Below are 26125 nucleotides of genomic sequence, written 5' to 3'. Positions count from 1 at the left end.
CAAAATATGTAAAGTGGTTATTTTTACTTACAAGTTAGTAACTGGCTCTCCTTTCAGTGGAGGTAGGAGGTTTCCTGACCCAATTAAACAGTTGTGCACTATAGTCAGACTCTGTAGAATATCATCTCTGGAAAAGACAAAAGGTATCCTCATATTTTAGAAGACTCCAAATCCCCTTCTAACAAGAGGCCTTCTAGAGTCTAGGGTGGAGTACAAGAACCTTAAGTGGGGATATACAATATTAAGGTAAAAAAAATGTCTTAAGGCCCACTTAATAATACAAGGTAATGAAATAAGTATTTACTGGTAATACAGACCTGCTTACAATTAAACAAGCTCTAAATAATCACAAGTAACAACAAGTGATTACCCTTTGTGAATCAATTCTGAATGCAATCACCTATTCACCCAAAGATCACTACCGCTAACAAAAAGGGAAAACAGTGTTACAGAAGATCTCCCAACATAGTTCATCTTTCAAAAATGGACTAGCTAAACATTTACTTCAAAAAGCAGTTCAGTCATCAATTGTACTTCTTTCCTTCTCCATTCCTACTGAATTTGCTTATTAAAATTTCCTGGTATTTGACACATAGTAACTTTCTTAATATTATTTTAGGAACTTTCAAAGATTTAAACTATAAAAGTCTAATGATCTTAAATAATTGTTCCTTGTTAAAGCCTCTTGGAAAAGAAAAACATCTCAGATATTTCACTAAGTAATGTTAATGTCAATAATATGAATTACAGAAAAAAAACTAAAAAAGCATCTAATCTGAATCTAGAAAAATAGGCATTTCCATACACTTCCCAAAAAATGCTCAAGCTAAACTGCTAAGTAGAAGTCACAAAAAGCAAACTAGAAAAAAAAACCAAGTTTTTCTATTTAAAAGGCTTAAAAATCATGAAGGAATTTGTTATACTGCTCTATATTAAATAGTTCTCTAATTGCATTTATGGCAGATATAAACACACACTGAAAATAAATCATTCGGGTACACTACAGAGAAAGGAAAAGCACAAAGATTTTAGTCTGCAACTATGTAACAGTTCCTGGTTATGAAAGAAAACTAACCTAGACATTTCAAGTTCGCCATCACCACAGTGCTGGAGTTTGATGAGCTCAGGCTGAAGAAAAGAGTCCAACAGATAGAATGCAAAAGCCACTTCCTCTGAAGAAGGAACATGCCACTGGATGCCCAGATTCCACAAGTCCCCTGGTTTACCCCAGTCCTAGAAAAAAATAGCATTTGTTCAGCAAGTTGAGAAGTTGAAAAAAGAACATACACATGTAACATAAAAGGTCTTCCAGAAAATGTGGAAGTAATCCAAACCTAAGGTAGCAAAAAATGCACAAAAAAGGGCATGAAAACATCTTACCCCCTTCATTATCACTCCAGAAAAAGGTCTCCCTGAAGAGCCACTCAACTCTAAGAGCAATAGTGAGTTTCTGTGAGTCTACTGAGTTCCTCAATAAAATTATATGGAATATAGAGGTTACAAATAGCATACCAACTCACTTCATATACAAACAAAAAAGAAGAAAACTAGGCCGTTCCAGGGCTATGTTGCACTTTCCAAGTTTAAAAATTCCAATAATAAACTTAATAATCTACTTTAAAGATAAAGAAGTGATACCTTTATACACAAGAAAAACTCCCACACTTTGAATCCTTAGAAAAATAGCCCAATATGTACTTGAAATCTTGATTACTGACAACACCTGCCTTTATAGGAAAGTATTCAGAAGGAGGCTTGTCGAAGCCACCTGGCACACTGCAGTACTCTGTAGGGTAGATGAGTGTCGTAGAGCGAAGAAGGTGGTGTAGAAGGTTACAAGACAGAGTGTAACCCTGCTTACAGGTCAGGTGCAGGGTTCTTTGGAGAATCTTTACAAGCTGCTCCCTATAAAGAAGCAATTTCTTCCCATCCACTCGAGTAATCTGAAAGAGGAAGAAAATAGTTCAAGACATAATTAATGCAATGGACAATGTTTAGCTACTAAAGTAGCCTAAAATAGTAACAGTGTCTCTTCAAATGACTTTAATTCATTTTAGGACTGTCATTTTAAGTATATTCTAACAATTCTTTTTTTTTTTTTTTTTTTTTGGTCTAGAGAAGTAAAGTTTATTTATTTTTGAGACAGAGAAAGAGCACAAGTGCGGGAGGGTCAGAGAGAAAGGGAGACACAGAATCTGAAGCAGGCTCTAGGCTCTGAGCTGTCAGCACAGAGCCCGACTCACAGACCCTGAGATCATGACCTGAGCCGAAGTCAGAAGCTCAACTGACTAAGCCACCCAGGCACCCCAGAAGTAAAGTTTATTACATGAAAAACACATAAGGGTGAAAATTGGCAAAACACCTATATTATTCCCCTATGGAAACATATATGTATGTTATTTTAAACATTAACGTATGCTACTTTACAAAAAGATCAGAAAAATAGGAAAAGCGAAAATCATATGGGACCAGTAAAATGCAAATATCAAAATAGCAGCTAACAATGCTTTTTTAAGATCAAAACACATTCTCTGAATTCAGGCTCTCATGTACCATAGTACCATCCTTTCCCAAACAGTTTATTTCTTCGGTTCCTCAAATAATTAAAAATAGAACTACCCTACAACCCAGCAATTGCAATTGTATTTATCCATGGGATACAGGTGCGCTGTTTCAAAGGGGAACATATACACCCCAATGCAGCGCTATTGACAATATCCAAAGGATGGAAAGAGCCCAAATGTCCATTGATGGATGAATGGACAAAGAAGATGTGGGGGGGGCGTACACGCGTGCACACATGCACACGCACACACACACACACACACACACACACACACACACACACACACGAGTATTACTCGGCAATCAAAAAGAATGGAATCTTGCTATTTGCAACTACGTGGATAGAACTGGAGGATATTATGCTAAGTGAAATTAGTCAGATAAAGACAAATATATGACTTCACTCATATGAGGAATTCAAGATACTAAACAGATGAACATAAGGGAAGGGAAGCAAAAATAATATAAAAACAGGGAGGAGGATAAAACATAAAAGACTCTTAAATATAGAGAACAGGGCACCTGGGTGGCTCAATCGGTTAGGTGTCCGACTTCAGCTCAGGTCAAGATCTCACAGCTTGTGAGTTCAAGACCCACATCAGGCTCTGTGCTGATCTAAGAGCTGGAGCCTGCTTCGGATTCTCTCTCTCTCAAATATAAATAAACATTAAAAAAAAATTTTTTTTTAAATATAGAGAACAAACAGAGGGTTACTGAAGGGGTTGTGGCAGGTAGATGGGCTAAATGGGTAAGGGGCATTAAAGAATCTACTCCTGAAATATTGTTGCACTATATGCTAACTAACTTGGATGTAAATTAAATAATACATATATTAACTAAAAAAAAATTTTTAAAGATGTAAAATCTACTGATAACTGATTAGAAACAATAAGAAATCTGCAAACAAACTAGTTTTACATACATATATGTATGTATGTATATGCTTTCCTTATATATTAATGAGAACTAATTAGAAAATTAATTAAATGTAGATATAATTCATAAGGAAAAAAAAGGTCTATCTCCTCAAAGAGACAAAACTTAATTGTAGTTCTCTGTTCGCTACCCAGTGAACTAACCCATAAAGGAAAATGAAGTCTCACTGAGAGCCAAATTTAGAATGTAGACAGGAGGAAGGAAAAAAAAAAAAGAATTGCCAAAATGGTAAAATTTTCAATGAAAGTTACTAGTATCAGAATTAATCAGTAAAAAGCAGAGTGCTGCACATGGAAAGTCATCAACCAATATCACTCTTTTGATAATAAGAAAATGACATTATCTGATTTTGTAGCCATATCAAAAAATTTCTAAAACTTAAGATTTTTCATATTTTTATGTCAATTAAAAAAACATGAAATTCTAAAACCAAGCCAACATTTACATACTACTATTTCCTTAATCCAAAGACTTACAATACCTCAGACAAAAGTTGAAGATTCCACAGCAACTCCTTATCTAGCTCTTCTTCATTTAACACATCATCATCTAAAAATGGCAAAACAGTATCAAGGAAAGAGAACCATGTATCCAACTTAAATGCATCATTTTTCAATATTTGTCTTTAGTGTCTCTAACAGCTGAGAAGACTCTCTTTTTGAGAGACTTTTCATTCCTTCCTCATGTGGCTGAACTTGCTCCAGAAAAGGTAAAAACTCAATTTGCAAGAAAATAAACACATCAGTCAGGACTCCTGCTCCTCCAGTTCTCACAAAATAACTGGTATTTTTTTATGGCAACCTCTGAATGGTTCTTGTATATATGAAAATACCAATTTAACAAAGTAAAATTTCTAAGATGTCACCTGGATGATACCTTAATTTGAGTAATCCCTGTCCCAAAGTATAAGATTTAATTTAATTATTGCTTAGCTTACAGAATCTGTTTTCATCAACAGAGTTCTAGAAACCAAAAAAAAAAAAAAAAAATTCACCTAAAATTGCAAATACAGAATAGTAACCTTATGACTTACTCATTGTAAGCTGAGTTATAACACTGCAGCAGTGAGGAACAAATAACTTCAAAGACTCCTCTGGGCAGCACTGAAAACAAATTTGTATAAGTAAGTTTTCTGGAAGGCCAAGAATATTCAACACTCACAAAGTATACCCTAACACTATTTTCAGAGGCAAATAAGGGTGGTAAGCTGCTACTGAAAGAATGATATATTGTAAGTTATAACAAACATGTCTAAAATTAAGTAACCACATAAACCTGCTGGTTACTGATGCATTAATTCATCCAAAAAAAAAAACCAAACTCACCTTTACAGCAGCACGGCACATGTCAGCCACCATGCGGCCTGCTACTCTTGTTTCAAATATATGTGAAATAGAAAAATTAAAAACTTTCTGAAGGGCGACCTATTAAGATATGTAAGAAATGAAAATGTCTTATGAGCATTTTTAAGAAAACTAAACATCTTATGCACCATAAAAGAAAAATGAGATTCAGACTATAAAAAAAACCACGTAGGAAATTTAACCATCTGAATTACAAAAATAATTCAATATAACATCAAGATCTATGAACAATCTTTGCACAAAACCCTAACGTGAACAAAACATTTCAGACACAAGATTTTATTTCCTACAGAAACATTAAACACAAAACTACAGCTGTTGGAAGCAAATGCAAATTATCTTGCTGGCTAATCCAACACAACAAAGGGAAGTTTTTGGAGTACTTAATATTTAGACTTTGTCATTCTGACAATGCTACAAACTATAAATATTTATCTCTACTCTAAAAGACCTGGAAGCAGGTTTTGAATCCTGCTTTTTTACAATCACATCACAGAAAGCAATTTTACAATCATATCACAGAACTGCCGAATGAAAGAATGGACTCTTGACATTTACAATTTTCAGGATCGTTAATCCACAACTCCTTTCAAAAGATTTTGGTTAAATGAGAAAATTTACATTAATTTCTATACTAACATATATCAGTAAATATTTCATGCATCTGTAAAGCAGTTTAGCTTTTACCCAAGATAAATACATTGAACAGTCATAATCTCAGATGAAGGGAGATGAAACATGAACGGAAGTAAAGTCTGGTCTTAAAGACCACACTATACATAACGTGTCAACCAATACTGAATAACTGAATGTTTACAGAATGTCTTGGGAGGACACACAAACTCCCATTCATTATAGTTTGTGGGTTTTTTTTTTTTAAGTTCATTCATTTATTTTGAGACAGAGAGAGAGAGAAAGAGTGCAAGCAGGGAGAAGGGCAGAAAGAGAGACTCCCAAGCAGGCTCTGCACTGGTAGCTTTCAACCCTGAGATCATGACCTGAGCTGATACCGAGTCAGACATTCAACCAACTGAGCCAACCAGGCACCCCTACAGTTTGCCAGATTTTTATACTTGGGATTTAATTTCTATCATGTGATGGCATAAACAATTTCCAAAACTTTCCTCCCAAACAGTATTTAATTGATTAAAAAAATGCAGTCAATTCTTGTTATATGTAATATATTCTATAAAGTTGCTTTGAGCACTGATATAGCAAATACTGGATCACTGTTCCTAGAGGAAATGCAGGATTAAGTACTAACAAGTCTCTGGTTTTCATCAACTGATAAATATATAATTTTGCTTTACGTGTATTTAATATATATTGTTGATTCACTGACAGTGAAGTCAGCCAATGGCACTGTAACCCATGCCTGAATAAAGCTCATCTAAAACGTTATTTTCTGTGAGGCACATCATAACTCTCTTACGCTCAGAACAGTAGACAGTGCTGCAACACTACTCCTGGGGGCCATTTTAAACCACAAAATCCCCAACAAAAAGCACAAAATGTGAAAACCTGGCACTAAATAGACGTAAAACTTGCCAGGGTGCCCGGGTGGCTGAGCTGGTTAAGCACCCGATTCTTGATTTTGGCTCAGGTTATGATCTCATGGTTTTTGAGTTCGAGCCCTACGTTGGGCTCTGCGCACTGACCACGTGGAGCCTCCTTGGGATTCTCCCTCTCTGCCCCTTTCTTGTTCACATTCTCTCTCAAAAATAAATAAACTTTAAAATAAATAAATTAATAGACACAAAGCTTGCTTACAGCATTAGAGCTGAAACAAGAAGGCAGAGTGTGTTACATTATTCAACCTCAGCCGTGAACACGTGCAACTCATAATTTTTGCCAAATTTACACATCTGCACAAGAGCACTGTGAGTACAGATTTTGGGATTACAAACAAATTTTCTAGCAAGCAGATGAATTTGCAAATATGAAATTTGCAAATATAATGAGAATCAACTGTTCATCTTTTTCAAATTTTAGTATGAAACCAAGGATAAATGGCATGATATAATATTTAAAGTAACTTGAAGCTCAATTTTTAAAAGAACAAAGAAAACAAGATTGGGATTTAATTTTTTGCAGCAATGAGACTCTTACCATAAATATTTCTTTGGAACATTGTGTGAGGATTGTACTAAACGTAGAAGACAGACCTAATTCGACCAAACTCTCCAAATGAGTCATTTTCTCAGTTTCTGTCTCTTCTCTTGTTTGCTCCAATGTGCTACTTTCTATAAGTCCAAAACATCTAAATAATCCAAAGAAAGGATAATTTTAGCAACTAAGAACTAGTTTAACATTTTTGATGATAATTAGATAACCCTCCATTGTCATGACTATTCGAATGACAGCTATGCAATTTGTGCAGGTTCACGTATCACTTGTCCTTTTATAACTTCAGAAGCTCGGTCCCAGGACAGTAGTTATGCAGAGAGACTGAAGTTGTTTGGACAGGATAGTCATTTCTTTAAATGTCTAATAGAGAGCGGGTCTGGAGCACATACTCACCTGTCCATAAATTGTAAGACGAAATCCTCAAATTCAGCTGTGGCTGAACAAAGTTCTCGTTCCACCTATGACATTTCAATGCGGAGAAAAATTAAAAATAGCCTTTGATTTTTTTCTCAGAACTAATGAAACTCAATTATGGCCTACAAAATAGATTTAACACTACATTATTATACTGAGTACGATGAGAAACAGTACCAGTAACCACCTATCAATTTAGAAAAACCCAACCTACTCCTTTCCGGGAACCAAAATAAGCAGCAATTAGCATTATTTTATAAGGGCCCAAAATAGAAGTCAAATAGCCATCTTTCTCAATAACTACAGTTTTTAAACTTCTAGTGTATGTATAAAGAATTATCTTATGACTTGAATATTCAAATGACAAAATTCAAGTAGAAACATGCCTACAATAAAGAAAATAGTTCTAGAAGAATCAGTCAGTAATGAAAAAATGTCTGTTCATTAGATGTCAATCCCCTCAATACATTTATTCCTAAGCTAAAACCAAACAAAAACAAAATTTAAAAAACCCACCACTACTTTACTTAACGGAAAATTAAAAGTGACAAAAAATTGAAATGCACCTCCAGATGTCAGTTGTTTACAAAAATAGCCCATTTTCTGGGGCTCCTGTGTAGCTCCAGTCGGTTAAGCATCTGACTTCATCTCAGGTCATGAACTCATGGTTCATGGGTTCGAGCCCCTTGTCTGGCTCTGTGCTGACAGTTTAGAGCCTGGAGTCTGCTTTGGATTCTGTGTCTCCCTCTCTTTCTCTGCCCCTCCCCCACTCACAATGTCTGTCTCTCTCTCAAAAATAAACAAATAAAAAAATAGCCTATTTTTTTTTTAATTTTTTTTTTTCAACGTTTGTTTATTTTTGGGACAGAGAGAGACAGAGCATGAACGGGGGAGGGACAGAGAGAGAGGGAGACACAGAATCCGAAACAGGCTCCAGGCTCTGAGCCATCAGCCCAGAGCCTGACGCGGGGCTCGAACTCACGGACCGTGAGATCGTGACCTGGCTGAAGTCGGACGCTCAACTGACTGCGCCACCCAGGCGCCCCAAAAATAGCCTGTTTTTGACCTACAGCATTTGGTGGGTGCTCTGCAGTTTATCTTACCAATGACCTGGCCTTCCATTTATATCATTCTAATCACAAAATAGTAATCTTAATGTTTATTTATTTTGAGAGAGAGAGAGAGAGAGAGACAGGCAGGCATAGGGGCAGAGAAAGAAAGGGAGAGACATAGAATCCAAACCATGAGATCACAATCTGAGCTGAAATGGAGTCGGATGCTAAACCGACGTGAGCCACCCGGTGCCCCACAAAATAGTAATCTGAAACTGTTGGTACTTAAACTATCAAATTTTACTATGCGGGGTGCCTGGGTGGTTCAGTCGGTAGGGCATCTGACTTGGGCTCAGGTCATGATCTCACAGTCCGTTCAAGCCCCACGTCGGGCTCTGTGCTGACAGCTCAGAGCCTGGAGTCTGCTTCAGATTCTGTGTTTTCCTCTCTCTGCCTCTCCCCCACTCATGCTCTGTCTCTCTCTCTGTCAAAAATTAATAAACATTAAAAAAAATAAAAAAAAATATTACTATGCATTTACATAAGAGTTACAACTCAGTTAACAATCTTTCTACAACCAGTAAGCATCCTTACTTCTGTGAGGTCACTTCTTTCTTGTAGTACAGATGAACAATCTACTAAAGGCACCAGAGTGGAAAATGTTGCTATAAACTGGAATGTGATCTGTGGGAAGATGCAAAAAATTTAACAGTAATTATGTAATTCTAATTCAAAAATACAAGTATACCATAAGCTACAATAAAAAAGTACCCAAATAAATTATCTTAAGGGAAATACCACAGTAATATTCCAGGAAATTTTTTACTTAGATTTGAACATTTTAAGATTCCTCATAATTAAGGAGCTGTTACTTTAGTAATGAAGTTACATTAAATTTACTTCCATAGTTATTTATTATGTTTAAGCACAACATTCTCCAACTCTCTGTCAATCAAAAGTTAACTTTGCCCCCCACCCAAAGATGCAACATTAACTAAGGATAAAAAGGAAATGCTTAAGCAAAAGCTACAGGGGCGCCTGGGTGGCGCAGTCGGTTAAGCGTCCGACTTCAGCCAGGTCACGATCTCGCGGTCCGTGAGTTCGAGCCCCGCGTCGGGCTCTGGGCTGATGGCTCAGAGCCTGGAGCCTGTTTCCGATTCTGTGTCTCCCTCTCTCTCTGCCCCTCCCCCGTTCATGCTCTGTCTCTCTCTGTCCCAAAAATAAATAAACGTTGAAAAAAAAATTTAAAAAAAAAAAAAGCTACAGATTGGGGAAGAGGGAAGGTGAGCCAAAATTCTAAGTCAGGAGAGGTGTGTATAAATGGGATCTGGCATTTTGCACCCAGCAACTGTTATCATGCCCTTGTCATCAGTGTAGATGAAGGGAAGTACAAATGATCACATGCTGATTTTTAATATCTCTACTTAAAGAAAATAGTAAATATATAGCAAGTGTTGAAAAAATCCTGTGATCATTAAATGTATCCAGATTATGGCACATTACTTCTGAAGGATGACATATAGCTCAACTAACCATCCACAGATCTAAACTTGGGCATCTACAGATATAATCCTTTTAGCATTAACAAATTTTACACTGAACTATGTTCTAAACAAAACTTAACAGGATGCCAACTCACACAATTAGAACTCAGACACAAAACAGAATGATAAATATGCTTACCATGCATTTACTGAAGTCATTTGGATCCACCCCAGGCAATGCTCTCATCAACAGAGGTAGCATGTGTGTTGGACCTTCAGGAAACCATTTGCCACCTGATACCAAACTGCGGGCTACTCCAATTACACAACTTAAAGTAGCTGTGAGCTGGTGAGGTTCTGTTAAAGTCTCTAGTGCAGGATACGTTCTACAGTTGAAAACAGAATTAAAAAAAAAAAAAAAAAAGATTCCATCACAGATAAAAAGGCACAATACATTAAATCTCCCAAATTCATAAACTACATGTTGGCTTTAAGGCTGGTAGCTAGCAGAATCTTTTGAGTGAGTATAAGTTAACAGAATCACACACATAAAGGAAAGGTACATGTTTCCCCAATCCCCTGCCACCTCACCATGGCTCTCCATGCATATTTCACAGTGAAAAAGAACATAAACTGGCAAGATCTAGCATTATTTCAGTCAGCTGAATCTACTTCCCTATGTCAATAGGAATGCATCTAATCTAATGGTCAGTGACTATCAGAATTCAGGAAGAGCAAGTGATAATTATCCCACTCTTCCCTTTTATTCGAAAAACAATCTTTACTAAAACCCTGAAATTTCTCTTATACTTTTTAGAAGACTGGTATTTTAAAATTGGAAATCTGCTCTAGAAACATAGTAGAAGATTCCTGACACTAGAGTGCATAAACAAGGGAGAATAATACAAATACAGTCTTTGATCATCAAGTAAAATACAAGGCAAGAACATTCACTCTTTGACAAGTGATTTCATTTTTGAGAATCTATCCTGTGGGGGGTGGGGGGGAGTCTAAAATGCAGTCATTTTAAATTTCTCTTATACAGAAAAAGTAAATAATAAAGGAAATTTCATCATAAGTAGAAAAACAGAGGATTTGGAACAGGGATAAAAAAAACTAACAAACCTATGCTTACTTTAAAAGATGAAGAAAACAAACCAACTCTTTAACAAAGGAGATCTAAAATCAAATGCCTAAAATTTATTTTCTACATTTTTACTTTTTAAAGTACTTTTGCTTTTATAAAAGAAAACTTGAAAATATGTCTCTTACATGTCTCTTGGCCAAGCATGTATCACTCAATATGCTATTAAATTTGTCCAAAAAGTGAAAACTAAAGAAAAATTTGTTGGAATAATTTTACTTGTATATAAACTTCGTTCCTTCTATTAAAAATGTATCTCACTACATAATTCATCAGCTGGAAAACACTGAAATAAGCCAAAACAAATATCAAAATATTCCCATCTTCAAAATTTTAGCTATGCAAACAGCTGAAGTCCCTCCTTAAAGGTATGTCTCTCCTCAACAAGAGACATCAAGGGAACTGCCACTGAACTGTTAGTGTCGCTACCACATGGAGGCCAGAGTGCAGAGAATATTGGGGGTTGGGACAGAGTAGAAAGCGCCTAATTTCCCCATTCTATTTCCTAATTAAATTATATGTACTTGGAGAGTTTCACTGCCCCCAAAGTGCACACAAAAAAGGGAGAGGTTTGGAAAATGAGGTAAAACTTGAATATTTATGGCAATGGGGACAGGGCCAAACCAAGAGGTTTGGAAAATGAGGTAAAACTTGAATATTTATGGCAATGGGGACAACTTGAATATTTATGGCAATTTATAAATAATGGAGACCTATTTTGGTCAAGATTTTTTTTTATCTTTTTAATGTTTCTTTTTATCTTTTTAATGTTTCTTCTCCTGCGCAAGCAGGAGAAGGATGAAAAGGGGGGTGGGACAGAGGACCTGACGCAGGATCTGAGGCGGGCTCTGCACGGACAGCACAGAGGCCAATGTGGTGCTCAAACTCATGATATATCATGAAATGAACTCGTGAAATCATGACCTGAGCCTAAGTCAGACGTTCAATCAACTGAGCTACCCAGGCACCCCAAGATCTTTAACAGGATACCTGTCTCCAAGCACATGTGCCCAATTATGCTATTTCAATGGTAAGTAAGATAATAGGCTGTCATGTACATTATCACTAAAGGACCTTGCACAAATCTATTTTATGGAACTCAAACTGTTAGACCCTTCTTAGCCCTAAAAAACTAGTATTTTTTTTTTTTTGAGTAAGACATTAAAAGAGAAATCATAAAGCTCAACTTCAGACAGCAGAGGAATTAACAGAAAGCTTAAGTATTATTATAGAAGTTCAGAAGGCCTATAATGTGACAGTGACTAGGCAAACAGAAAACTTGTTACTATTTCAACACACAAAACAAAATGAATGTAATAAAGTCTACATTGTGGAAATAATACATATAAGATTATATAGTACATGAAAATAATAAAGATAGTCAAATTTTCTTCTGTATCACTGCTTCTAAGAAATAAAAGAAATCCAAAATCACTTTCACTGCCACGTTCTCAATATTTAGTGACACTCACATTTTTATGTAAAAGCAGTCAGAGCTTGCTTATTTGCTGGCTTGCTTCCTAAAACAATTTTATTTTTAAGTAACCTCTATACTCAACATGGGGCTGAAACTCACAACCCCGAGATCAAGAGTCACATGCTCCATCGACTGAGCCCACCTGGCACCCTTACTTTATTAAGCACAAACTTCAAAAACTAAAATTTGCCAATAATTCAAAAATATTTTACCCATTTAGTATCGATTTTCTTTTCTCTTCAGTAAACCTTTATCAAGCTACCAATCATTAGGTTAAAATGCCTTGCTTCTCCTCTAGGAACAGGAATAAGTAGCAAGACAGCAAAAGAGAAGCCACAGAAAAGACAACTAAGTAGAACAGCAGAGTAGAGGGAAGAGATAACCAGAACGGCCGGCCAAGGCTTCAACCAAACATGTAAAGCTACACTTACCTTTCAAGTACAGGGGGTATTACTAACTCAGGTCTCATGAGTGCAAGATTCTGCAGAGCCTGTGCTGCTTCTAAACTACCAGTTTTGCTAAACATAGCCAAGAGGACAGGTTGAATAATGCATCGTACAAAGTCTGTAACATCTTGATCAGTAAGCTTATGGCTATCAGGCACAGGAGTCAACCAAGAAGGCTTCTTGTATCTTTCACGATGCAATCTTCTAACAACACTGTTTGGCAACCGCTGAAGTAGTTTCATTAACTTGTTCTGGGGACACAGAAGCAAAAAGTCCAAGGTAGGTTTGATTTCCCACACAGATAGTTATGGTTCCTTTCTACAATCCAAGTAAAATTTCTTAAAATAACAGCTTACAATCTATTATAAGCACCTGCATAGCATAACTAGATAGAATAAAATACTTTATCAATTAATTACTGATAATAATAAATATGTGTTTTAAATGTCAATTTTATTTTTTTTTAAATAAAGTTTATTTTTGAGAGAGAGCAAGCACGAGCAGGGGAGGGGCAGACAGGAGACAGAGAATCCCAAGCAGGCTCCATGTTGATCTCCATGCGGAGATCTCTTAGGCTAGAACTCACTAACAGTGAGATCATGACCTGAGGCAGGAGACTTAACCGACTGAGCCACCCAGGCGCCCCTCAAATGTCAATTTTATTTTCTAGCACCAGATGAACCTTCCATTACATGAAAAACTATTCTAACCAGGCAATGTGGAAAGAAAACAAAATCCAAAACCAAAAACCACACTGACTGTACTTTCTATTACCAGAATGTGACATTTTGTCACCAGTTACTGGACCAGTATTATCTTATTTTTATGTTCTATGAACACAGTATCTTAGTCTGAACTTAATCAGCTACATATAGCCAAAAGTTATACTTATATGAAGGACATAAATAGTATTACAGGTTGCATAATAGGCAATAGTTATGTGTGACCATAACTTTAAAAAGTTCCAAACCCTACAATAAAAAAATGAACATACTCACCAGCCAGCGCCCATTATTTGAAGGGTGGTAAAAAGATGTGATGCTGTTAAACAAACCAGCCAAGTGTTTCTGTACTAGCTTACTTGGTCCACCCTATTCAGATAAAAGAATAAAAATATCAGTACCCTCAGTACCCTGGAAAATTGAAGGGATCAATAGGCCCAAGCCTGCATATAACTCTCCAACATGGTGCACATCCATCTTGATGAGAAAAACCAATTCTACCTCCAAATAAAAGCCAAAAACAATTTGCTAGTAAACTTCCCACAATCCTCAATTCAAAACACTCTACTAAAAGTAAGGATAACCTACTGAAACCAAATTAGGTAACTGCAAAGACATCTTTCAATTTAGGGTATCAGCATATTTTACTCTTCTGCAATGAAAAAACTTTTGTCAGTAAGAGAGTCTTAAAATAACCAAGAGTGCTAACATCAGGCATAAAAAGCATTCCTTAAATGATGTGAGAAGTGAATTTCTTATTGCAGGAAATGAAGATGTGAGATTTACATAAATGGATTCAAATATATTATTATTACTCCTAAATGTTTCAAATGATTAAACCTGTGGTATGTGACCACATTAAAAAAAATTTTTTTTTAAACGTTTATTTATTTTGAGAGAGACAGAGAGAGACGGACAGACAGACAGAGTACGGGCAGGAAAGGGGCAGAGCGAGAGAGAGAGAGAGACACATATTCAAAGCAGGCTCCAGGCTCTGAGCTGTCAGCACAGAGCCCGACACAGGGCTCAAACCCACGAACTGTGAAATCATGACCTGAGCCAAAGTCGGAAGCTTAACCAACTGAATCACCCAGGTGCCCTTGACCACATTTTGACTCAAAGGAAAAATAGTTTTTTCTCAATCTATTACCCAAACAAACACACCAAACAACAACATGATCTGGGGGAAAAATGAGGAAAAAAGTTAGTATTCAATCTTATCAAGTTGAACAGCCCTGAAGATAAAGAACTACAGCTTGGGGGCGCCTGGGTGGCGCAGTCGGTTAAGCGTCCGACTTCAACCAGGTCACGATCTCATGGTCCGTGAGTTCGAGCCCCGCGTCGGGCTCTGGGCTGATGGCTCAGAGCCTGGAGCCTGTTTCCGATTCTGTGTCTCCCTCTCTCTCTGCCCCTCGCCCGTTCATGCTCTGTCTCTCTCTGTCCCAAAAATAAATAAACGTTGAAGAACTACAGCTTGGTCTTGAAACCTTCTCTCTCTCTCTCAAGATGATCTTTCAAGAAACAGCCTAGACCTAAGGTAGACTGTCCAGTTACATGAGGAACATGTCTTCCTGTTGAAATGAAATCCACGTTCATGTTCCCAATTTAGAGTAGGTCAACTGCTAAAGAGACCATAATAATTCCATAGCAAAAAAACAAAACAAAACAAAAACCAACAAAAATTTCAAAATCCTAGCATAATAATTAGCATTTTTATTATATTCAATATTCATATCTAACACAAAATAAACATGTCAATGGGAAAAACTGTATGAGAAAGAAGAGCAACATGAACTAAAATAAAGTTGATACTAATCATGATATAATTCTGTTGCTCCTAAAAAAAAAAATTGCTGATATAACATAGTAAACATCCAGATGTTTTTGCTCATTTGGAGTATTATAAAGAAAATAGGATTTTCCTATTTAATAATGAAATTGCAAAAACGGGGGGAGAATGAATTTCGTTTTTTAATTTTAATGTTCATTTATTTTTGAGAGAGAGAGAGCGAACAGGGATGGGGCAGAGAGAGAGAGGAGACAAAGAATCTGAAGCAGGCTCCAGGCTCTGAGCCGTAAGCACAGAGCCTGACGCAGGACTCTATCCCTTGAGCTGTGAGATCATGACCTGAGCCAAAGTCAATGCTTAACTGACTGAGCCACCTAGATGCCCCTGAATTTCTCTTTTTAATCTAAGAATAAAATGTAAGAGCTAAACTTCTCACAACCATCCTGCCTTATCCACAGAAAAAACAACAACGAAACAACATAACCTGGGGAAAAATATCAAACACAGAATAATAATTTTAAAAAGAGCTGTAGAAGGAGAATGAATGACAATCCAGAAAATTACAGTATGAAATTGTTTTAATATTCTTATTTGGAAGAGGACACTGAAATCCAAGCATGTGGATATATTTTTACTTTCCTTCAAGGATGTCAGTAAAGTAATCCTCCATACTTCTCCCTTCACCAAGATTACTTTATTTAATTAGCTTTGTGTTCAGTGCCATCTTTAACACTGAATGCATTAGTACTGAGCATATGCAAAACCCCAAGTTCTAATCCCACATTTATCATTATCAACTTGACCTTTCATCTGTGAGATTGTTAGATATTCTAAATCTCTCAAAACTCTAAACCCTGACTCTATTTTTAGGATTCATTGGCTAGAGAGATTTATAAATGGTGTGTTATGACTACATTCTGGGTCTGAGAAACATTAGCTTACTACATCAGAAAATATCGAAGAATCAAATGACCAACTACGATACTAATATAGGCTTATGTTTTTACATGGTTAACACAAAATTTAGAAGAACTAATGTGTTACAAACCATCATGGCGGTGATCCATATTACAGCATGTCCTATATCATATGCATTTGTTAAAAATCTTGGGACTAACACTTGACTGCTTCCCACTGGGAGGTTCAAGCTTCTCAGAATTCTCGTAAATATCTTTCAAAAGAAAAAAAGAATTAAGAATAAATATTTATAGGTATCAAGTAACTCCTTAAATAACTGAAGTGATATATATTAGTGTTGGTGCATGTATTCTCACTGGATCAGTTTTTAAGCAAAATTACATACTGTTTGGCAGTTTTATATACTGCTATATTCCATAAAATTTACATAGAAGATCTACTTTTTAAAATGTTTTATTATTTTAAGTTTATTTATTTAAGTAATAGCTACACCCAACACGGAACTGAGGGTCAAGAGCTACATGCTCTAACAACTAAGCCAGCCAGGCACCCCTATTTGCTTTTTCTTAAATGACACTGAGGTCACAGGAGTATGAATCTGAAGCAGCTGTATCCATGAACCCATAAACAAACAAATGAGATATAAATGCAAATACTTGTCTTCTAGTGAGTTATTTTCCCTTTCAAAATTCTAACACTGATTTGATTTTTTCCCCAAGAATTTGCATTTTAATCTTAATTGCATTTTAATAATTTATATTTAAAACCTGTCATTAGTAACAGATAGGGAGCCCAAATGTAGAAGAAAATGACTTTTTCTCTTTAGTTTCTACTGGATAGCACAAGCAGAGGTAAACAGTAAGCTTAATGTTTGCTGCTCTGCCTCCCTGCTCTACAGTCAAGGTGTGGATCAGAATCACCTGTACACCCCGTGCAGGCCCTCTTGGATTTAGGGCAGCTGAAACAAAACAGAAGCTGCCGTGTTAAGAACACTGCACCTAGAGACACTCTAGCTTTATTTGCTCAAGGAAAATGTGACGTAAAAAGTGTAGAACACTCTAGAATAGCAATCAAATACAATACCCAAAATTTGTTGGAAGGTATGAATTAAGACCCTGAATAATACACTTTGTACTTCCTAAATTACTCACTCTGAAACTTCTATTTCATGTCCTGCGTAGGCAAGACAAAAATCATACATTTCTGATACCTTAATATGAACCAATTAATTTTTTAAAATAAATGGTCTATCCCGGAAAACTTTATGTTTTTACTAGTGGTCAAAAAAATTTTAGCAATTAGAATACAAAACACACTTCTTTTTTTTTTTTCTTCAACGTTTATTTATTTTTGGGACAGAGAGAGACAGAGCATGAACGGGGGAGGGGCAGAGAGAGAGGGAGACACAGAATCGGAAACAGGCTCCAGGCTCTGAGCCATCAGCCCAGAGCCCGACGCGGGGCTCGAACTCACGGACCGCGAGATCGTGACCTGGCTGAAGTCGGACGCTTAACCGACTGCGCCACCCAGGCGCCCCCAAAACACACTTCTTAAAGACACAAAATGTGCTATCAGTGCTATTGTATGTTGTATGTTCACATGTTAATTACCTTTGGTACATATGGATCCCAATCTATGTACCCTATATTATCTGTAGCCAATCGAGCAAAGAGATTTACTAGTTGCTGAAAGTAAAAAAAGAAAAACAATTAAGTACACTTGTTGTTATTAATAAGTGTCAGTCACACCCCTTATCCATTTGTTCTCAGCTATCATCAACACAACTTAATACATGGTTTATGGCTCATTTTTAAAAAATCTCCAAATTTCAGTTTTGATTGTCACCATCTTAAATCAACTGTAGTTGAAATGCTTATTAAAAGGGAAATGACAAAGCATCATTCACAATGCAAACAGAAGATATTTTAATCTAATAAGCATAAAGAAAACATCCACAATGTTTCTAACAACGTGCCAGTGAAGGTACAAAAGCAGAGTCTTACATTTCATAATACATGCACATGCTTCTAGATATTGGTAAAAACAAAACAAACAAGTGTCTGTTTCTGTTAGAAAACAGCAAACAGAATTTAAAAACAAACAAAAAATAATTACAACACTGCCAAGAGCCAATTCCAGGAAGTGAAGTTACTTATCAAATGATCTGATATATACTGTCAGAAGGAAAAAAATAGGATACTCACCCCCTCCCACTGTGGGAGATTTTGCACTGAAACCCAAAGGCCAATTAATTCATCAAACCAAAGTCTGAAGAAGAAAAATGGTGTTATGAATAGCAAGTGATTTATAGAAAGTGGTTCAAAGCCAGGTATCCTTTGTATTTTTTTAATCTATTATTCTTACTGATAACTATACAACCTAGAAAAAATAATACTCAATGTACAAACTTAATGGAAAAAATAACTATTTTTTCTGAATATTCCACTTCCAATATACTTATGCCAAAAGAGTAATCTCATCAACCCCCTACTTCATTGTTAAATAATTACTGACCACCCCTATCTAACACTGTTTACAAGTGTCTCCTTCCTCCCTTTCTCCTTTAATATTTTCCTATTACTACCTATTCTTGCAACTCTCCCTTGCATTCTGTTTTTTAATAAGCCAATTAGTAATTATGCCATTAACTACCACTATAATAAGTGTTCCCTAAAAGAATGAGTCACGAAGTGTTAGGTAGAACTAAATTATTGTGGGGGAATTATCTCAGATTAAACAGAAGAGGATGTCAGGGCAAGAAAGTGCTGCAATATTATTCACCAATCTTTACAAAGGTCAAAGAAATGCTTTTAGAATTTCTGGATGAGAATTAACATTTCATCAATATACAGCTAAATACAAAATTTCTGATTTGAAAGAAATAAAAGATTTGGCATCTCACTATAGAAAATATGGGGGGGGGGACTGGGGAGTAAGCATGAATCCACAACACAGTAATAATACCTATTTCCTTCCAGTCTTTTTTTCATACCTTTTCTTTTTTCCATAAAAGCACAGTCTAAATTTCTTCATTCTAGCACTTGTTTTATACCTATAGTCATCTAGAAAAAAAGTTCTCTTTTTTTTTAAAGTAGGCTTCATGCTCATCACAGAACATAGTGGGTCTTGAACGCATGACCCTTAGATCAATCCTGAGCTGAGATCAAGAATTGGACACTTAACTGAGCCACCCCAGAAAAAAAAAAAAATCCTTAAAAGCAGTGCTAAGAATAGAACAAGTAAAGAAAAAAAATTATAGGAAAGGCCCAAGAAAAACTACAAGTGATGAATAAAACCAAGTTTTATAAAAACACTTTTCCTTTTCCTGAACTCCACACAATTTAACATTTTTATCACTGCTTATTTACTGATACTTTCTACTCCTTTTTGCATTTTTTATTCTTTCTCTCTTGCTTTCTTAAAGCCCTCATCTTTCCTTTTTTGTTTTTTTAAGATTTTATTTTTAAGTAAGCTCAACCCCAACATGGACTCAAACTCACAACCCCGAGATCAGTAATAGTCACGTGCTCTACCAACTGAGCCAGCCAGGAAAAGCCCTCATCTTATTTGTTTGACATACAAGCATTATTCTCTCTTCATTTACAATCTTATGTTTAATTGTTTCACCCTTCACACACTTCAAGTATAATCAACATAATGGCTGAATTAGTAAATTTTTCTTTACTTATAATTGCTTTACTGGTCTGCTTATACATCTCTATTTCTTGCTCTATTCTATAATTTGTTAAGATATGTATATACTTACTTAAAACCTTTATGATGAAGTTCTGGAGGAAGGGAGGTAGGAAGAAATATTTCAAAGTAAGTGATGGCCTTTTGCATTGTTACGTCAAAAGGGCACATTAAAGGCCGCCATTCTTCTAGCATCTCAGCTGTGGCATCTGCTGGAAAGTATCTAATAAAAAAGAAGGTTTTCATTTACCTAATCAGTGCTTTAAAAAAACATTCTACAACATCAACATGTGACTGACAAAAAAAGGGGGAGGGGGGATGGATTTTATAAGGCATAGCACACACACTACAAATGTCAAGTTAACTTAAAACACATTTTCCCACTCTAAATAACCTATAAATATAAACATACATGTTTCTTGCAGTTTTTCCCTTCCTGTGTGCTATGTAATAGCAACAAGAAAAAAATTTAGTCAGAAAATCCAGTCTATATATATGGATAATCAGTGACATGAGAAAGAGAACACCGGACAAACCATTTCCTTTCACTGTACCACAGAGCTCTCTTGTAATACAAGAATGGGTTAGACTAGATGGTCTGGTCCTACAGGTACTAATATTTTACAAGTCTAGGAAATGGGCAGGAGAGCCCTTGGAGTAGAGAAGATTCACAAAATTAAAATCTGACGTGTGCATTCATACACAAAACAAAGGTAAATGGAAAAAGAGGACCCATGTATAATTACTAAATATCCATTAAGGGATTTAAAATAACAACAAAAAGTATATGACAAATTCGATTTGAGTATGGCCAAAAAAGTTAGGAAACCCTTTCAAATACACCTGTAGGTTTGCCCTACAAGTCACATTATTAATCCTATTATATCTTTTGTCCATCTGTATTAATTAGAATCACACTTATTCCTTTATGTGAAAAATAGAACTACACTTCCAGTAATACTTCTTTGGGTTCATCAAGCATCCATGTGCCAGGTCACTGTGCTACAGGTTAGAACACACACACACACACACACACACACAACCACACACAAAATATATCCTGCCTTTAAAGATCTCATACACCAATTCTCCTTTCTAATCTTTCAGAGTCAACTGTTAGTTTAGTAATCCAACATAAAAGCTTGGGTGTTCTATGAATTACCTAAGAACCTAAAAACCACTAAGTACCCCAGTGATGATCAAGTATCCAGTTAGGAAACATAGACTAAGAGGTAAGTGCCTTGCTCAAAATGACACTGCTCATTGGTGGCTTATGACTCAGGTTAAATCTTAAGCCTCAATCTTAAAAGGGAGACTATATCTTAAAAATACATTTGCCCAAGACTGAGTAGGACGGTAGGTCAGCAATAAATATCTGATTTATAAAATCATTTATAACTTTAACTCATAAGAATATGGCAAAATACGGATTTCTATTCAAAAGAATTCACTGCATCCATACATATCAGGATAAGCAGTCTAAGAACACCCTGATAAAAAACACTTCAAGTCCACAGACTTGGACTTTAGTTGATTAAAACTAAATTCAACCCATATTCATCTTTAAATATAAGAATATGGAATATTTCTGTATGTTCCAATGAAAGAGAACTTTAAAAAAATGTCTTTTACTTTAAAAAACACACAGGGGTGCCTGGGTGGCTCAGTTGGTTAAGCGTCCAACTTCGGCTCAGATCATGATCTCAGGGTTTGTGAGTTTGAGCCCACGTCGAGCTCTGTGCTGACAGCTCAGTCTGGAGCCTACTTCAGATTTTGTGTCTCCCTGTCTGTCCCTCCCCCACTTGCACCCAAGTCTCTTTCTCTCTCTCTCAAAAAATGGATAAAAAACATTAAATTTTTTTTTTAAAATACTTTAAAAAATGTCTGAACACCTTTTCATTATTACTCACATTTTGATGCAATACCTACAATACGCATTTTGGAAAATATTTTTGATCTGAGTAATGATACTCTAGGAAAATCTTTCAAATAAAGACAATTATACATAAACTATGGCAATCTTACTTTATAATGGGGAACACCCACATCACTTAAAAATTTCTAAATTTAGGGGCGCCTGGGTGGCGCAGTTGGTTAAGCATCCGGCTTCAGCCAGGTCACGATCTCGCGGTCTGTGAGTTCGAGCCCCGCGTCAGGCTCTGGGCTGATGGCTCGGAGCCTGGAGCCTGTTTCCAATTCTGTGTCTCCCTCTCTCTCTGCCCCTCCCCCGTTCATGCTCTCTCTCTGTCCCAAAAATAAATAAAAACGTTGAAAAAAAAATTAAAAAAAAAAAATTTATAAATTTATAAATGAAAGCTAAATAATTTAGTTCAAGAGTTGAAAATGATATGTTGTGCCCAGTGACTAACATCACAGTGTTGGAAACTATTTATACCTTCAATTTTCTCTTCAAAGCACACTAAGAATGGGAAAAAGCCCAAAGAAATAACAAGAGGTTTCATAAAATGAGAAGCTACTTACGGTCGGCAGCTTTTCACGAGTGTTTTGAGAACATTTTCTACAGAACTGGGGGGGGAAGAAAGCCATTTGATAAATTAGGTTGCTGTATTTTAAGAACACATCTAATCCAATTAATAAATATCTCGAAGATATGTTCATACGTTTAAATATTATCTGTGTACGTGCAATAACTGCTCCTCTTTCATACAGACAGAACTATTAGGGTTAACTATCTAAACTCTGTAACCTACTCTTTCCTTTGCCCTCAGTTTGCTCATTCTCTGTTGTAAACCAAAGGGAAGAAAACTGGGAAAAGGACAAATCATTTTCAATCCTTACAAAGTAGGCAGCAATGACCGTACTTAACAACACATCAAGAAGTATGCTCAGCGGCTTAAAACTTCAAATACTAATTTTTATTTTAATTAAAGTGCTTTTACGTGGAAACACAAGAAGCAGAAAAAATCTGGTGTGCTCATATCAGCAACTGCCAGAAACTAGTTTTCTATAACCAAGTGGTGAGAATTCTATAACCCTACAAGGTTACTAACAATTATCGAAAATAGCAACAGCCATCTTTTTGACCAGCGACTTAAATATTTCTATATGGATTCATAAGAAATGTTCGTTTTAATGAAAAAGCCAATGTGTAGTCATTTAAACACACATGGACAGAATGGAATATTTAAATTAATTATACTACTGTCAAAAGAGGTATAATGCAAATAAGCAAAACAAAGGGCACAAGGTAATTTTGGACTGGAATTTTAAAATTAATGTGTGACTATTTACAGGATGAAGTGTACAAGTAAATAAAACAAGTCCCCAAACGTCAAAGAAAAAAGTTATGGGGGGAAGGGGTAACTTTCAGGCAGTGCTTCCACCTGACATTTTCTCATTAAGCTTCTTGAAATTCTTAAGTCCAGAAGTCTATCCAACTTCTCTAAAAGCTTAAGAACTAATCTATAAAGAAATTCCAAGGGGTAACACAAACCAAACTCAGCACAAGTAATCAATTATACAACCAAGAGAGAAAACTATCATTTCATTACTAGAAGCTGTAGAAATCCTCTTTAATTTCAAAACAACTCAGAAAAAATTAACTGAAGAGGAAACCAGGCTACAACACATGAGATCATTCTAAAATAAAAAGGAGGACCATATGGCGAGAAAGACATAGAACATTTTCTTTGAGTATTAGGGAGAGATTCTACCTTCTCTCACAAAAAAAACCCCTAAGCAATTGAGAAACACAGAATTATTAGTTTAGAGAGTATCTAAGTTTGCCTGGTTAAAAAAAACAGGTAAACTCTCCGACTACATTTAAACTCCCTGAAGACCACGACTATGATTTTTATTTCCGGGCATTTCCAAAGTATTTATACCAAGGCTATGGTTCATATATATTTATGCATATTTATATTTATTATTTTACAATACTCAATGGACATTTTCTATCAGAGCAACAAAAAGCACAGATCTTTGGATCTTCTTTTAGTCTGGACTGAAGAACTCCATTTAGAAATAAATTATAGCCAAGGTTTAAAGAAACACCTAGTTCCTAGTGCATCAACTTAAATGTAGATTTTAAAAAGATAATTCTAAAATGGTAAAGTGTCTGCAAAAATTCTCAATAAGATACTAGCAAATCGAATTCAACGGCATATAAAAAGAATTATTCACCATGATCAAGTGGGATTCATTCCTGGGATGCAGGGCTGGTTCAACATTCGCAAATCAATCAACGTGATACATCACATTAACAAAAAAAAAGAGAAAAACCATATGATCCTGTCAATCGATGCAGAAAAGGCCTTTGACAAAATCCAGCACCCTTTCTTAATAAAAACCCTTGAGAAAGTCGGGATAGAAGGAACATACTTAAAGATCATAAAAGCCATTTATGAAAAGCCCACAGCTAACATCATCCTCAACGGGGAAAAACTGAGAGCTTTTTCCCTGAGATCAGGAACACGACAGGGATGCCCACTCTCACCGCTGTTGTTTAACATAGTGCTGGAAGTTCTAGCATCAGCAATCAGACAACAAAAGGAAATCAAAGGCATCAAAATTGGCAAAGATGAAGTCAAGCTTTCGCTTTTTGCAGATGACATGATATTATACATGGAAAATCCGATAGACTCCACCAAGAGTCTGCTAGAACTGATACATGAGTTCAGCAAAGTTGCAGGATACAAAATCAATGTACAGAAATCAGTTGCATTCTTATACACTAACAATGAAGCAACAGAAAGACAAATAAAGAAACTGATCCCATTCACAATTGCACCAAGAAGCATAAAATACCTAGGAATAAATCTAACCAAAGATGTAAAGGATCTGTATGCTGAAAACTATAGAAAGCTTATGAAGGTAATTGAAGAAGATTTAAAGAAATGGAAAGACATTCCCTGCTCATGGATTGGAAGAATAAATATTGTCAAAATGTCAATACTACCCAAAGCTATCTACACATTCCATGCAATCCCAATCAAAATTGCACCAGCATTCTTCTCAAAGCTAGAACAAGCAATCCTAAAATTCATATGGAACCACAAAAGGCCCCGAATAGCCAAAGTATTTTTGAAGAAGAAGACCAAAGCAGGAGGCATCACAATCCCAGACTTTAGCCTCTACCAGAAAGCTGTCATCATCAAGACAGCATGGTATTGGCACAAAAACAGACACATAGACCAATGGAATAGAATAGAAACCCCAGAACTAGACCCACAAACGTATGGCCAACTCATCTTTGACAAAGCAGGAAAGAACATCCAATGGAAAAAAGACAGTCTCTTTAACAAATGGTGCTGGGAGAACTGGACAGCAACATGCAGAAGGTTGAAACTAGACCACTTTCTCACACCATTCACAAAAATAAACTCAAAATGGATAAAGGACCTGAATGTGAGACAGGAAACCATCAAAACCTTAGAGGAGAAAGCAGGAAAAGACCTCTCTGACCTCAGCCGTAGCAATCTCTTCCTCGACACATCCCCAAAGGCAAGGGAATTAAAAGCAAAAGTGAATTACTGGGACCTTATGAAGATCAAAAGCTTCTGCACAGCAAAGGAAACAACCAACAAAACTAAAAGGCAACCAACGGAATGGGAAAAGATATTTGCAAATGACATATCGGACAAAGGGCTAGTATCCAAAATCTATAAAGAGCTCACCAAACTCCACACCCGAAAAGCAAATAACCCAGTGAAGAAATGGGCAGAAAACATGAATAGACACTTCTCTAAAGAAGACATCCGGATGGCCAACAGACACATGAAAAGATGTTCAGCGTCGCTCCTTATCAGGGAAATACAAATCAAAACCACACTCAGGTATCACCTAACGCCAGTCAGAGTGGCCAAAATGAACAAATCAGGAGACTATAGATGCTGGAGAGGATGTGGAGAAACGGGAACCTTCTTGCACTGTTGGTGGGAATGCAAATTGGTGCAGCCGCTCTGGAAAGCAGTGTGGAGGTTCCTCAGAAAATTAAAAATAGACCTACCCTATGACCCAGCAATAGCACTGCTA

General features: G+C 36.2%; 1 protein-coding gene across 2 annotated transcripts in view; it reads right to left on the bottom strand.

Moving 5' to 3' along the window:
* The window catches only part of PSME4 (proteasome activator subunit 4), a 103734-nt gene that overhangs the window by 46836 nt on the left and 30773 nt on the right, over positions 1 to 26125 (bottom strand). For both annotated transcript variants that reach the window (XM_086701107.1, XM_086701108.1), the window contains exons 4-20: positions 22613 to 22657; positions 20205 to 20354; positions 18643 to 18706; positions 18049 to 18123; positions 16569 to 16691; positions 14008 to 14100; positions 12995 to 13260; positions 10142 to 10328; positions 9053 to 9142; positions 7386 to 7450; positions 6975 to 7125; positions 4827 to 4925; positions 4535 to 4604; positions 3983 to 4050; positions 1728 to 1943; positions 1076 to 1233; positions 32 to 127 (exon numbers count right to left, since the gene is read on the bottom strand). In XM_086701107.1, the coding sequence (XP_086557233.1) occupies positions 32 to 127; positions 1076 to 1233; positions 1728 to 1943; positions 3983 to 4050; positions 4535 to 4604; positions 4827 to 4925; positions 6975 to 7125; positions 7386 to 7450; positions 9053 to 9142; positions 10142 to 10328; positions 12995 to 13260; positions 14008 to 14100; positions 16569 to 16691; positions 18049 to 18123; positions 18643 to 18706; positions 20205 to 20354; positions 22613 to 22657 (2016 nt within the window). The remainder of the gene's footprint in view (positions 1 to 31; positions 128 to 1075; positions 1234 to 1727; positions 1944 to 3982; positions 4051 to 4534; positions 4605 to 4826; positions 4926 to 6974; positions 7126 to 7385; positions 7451 to 9052; positions 9143 to 10141; positions 10329 to 12994; positions 13261 to 14007; positions 14101 to 16568; positions 16692 to 18048; positions 18124 to 18642; positions 18707 to 20204; positions 20355 to 22612; positions 22658 to 26125) is intronic.

The sequence above is a fragment of the Puma concolor genome, chromosome A3, assembly GCF_028749965.1.
Source record: "Puma concolor isolate L17-30 chromosome A3, mPumCon1.1.hap2, whole genome shotgun sequence".
Taxonomy (NCBI): Eukaryota; Metazoa; Chordata; class Mammalia; order Carnivora; family Felidae; genus Puma; species Puma concolor.
This window is presented reverse-complemented; position numbering and strand designations above follow the sequence as displayed.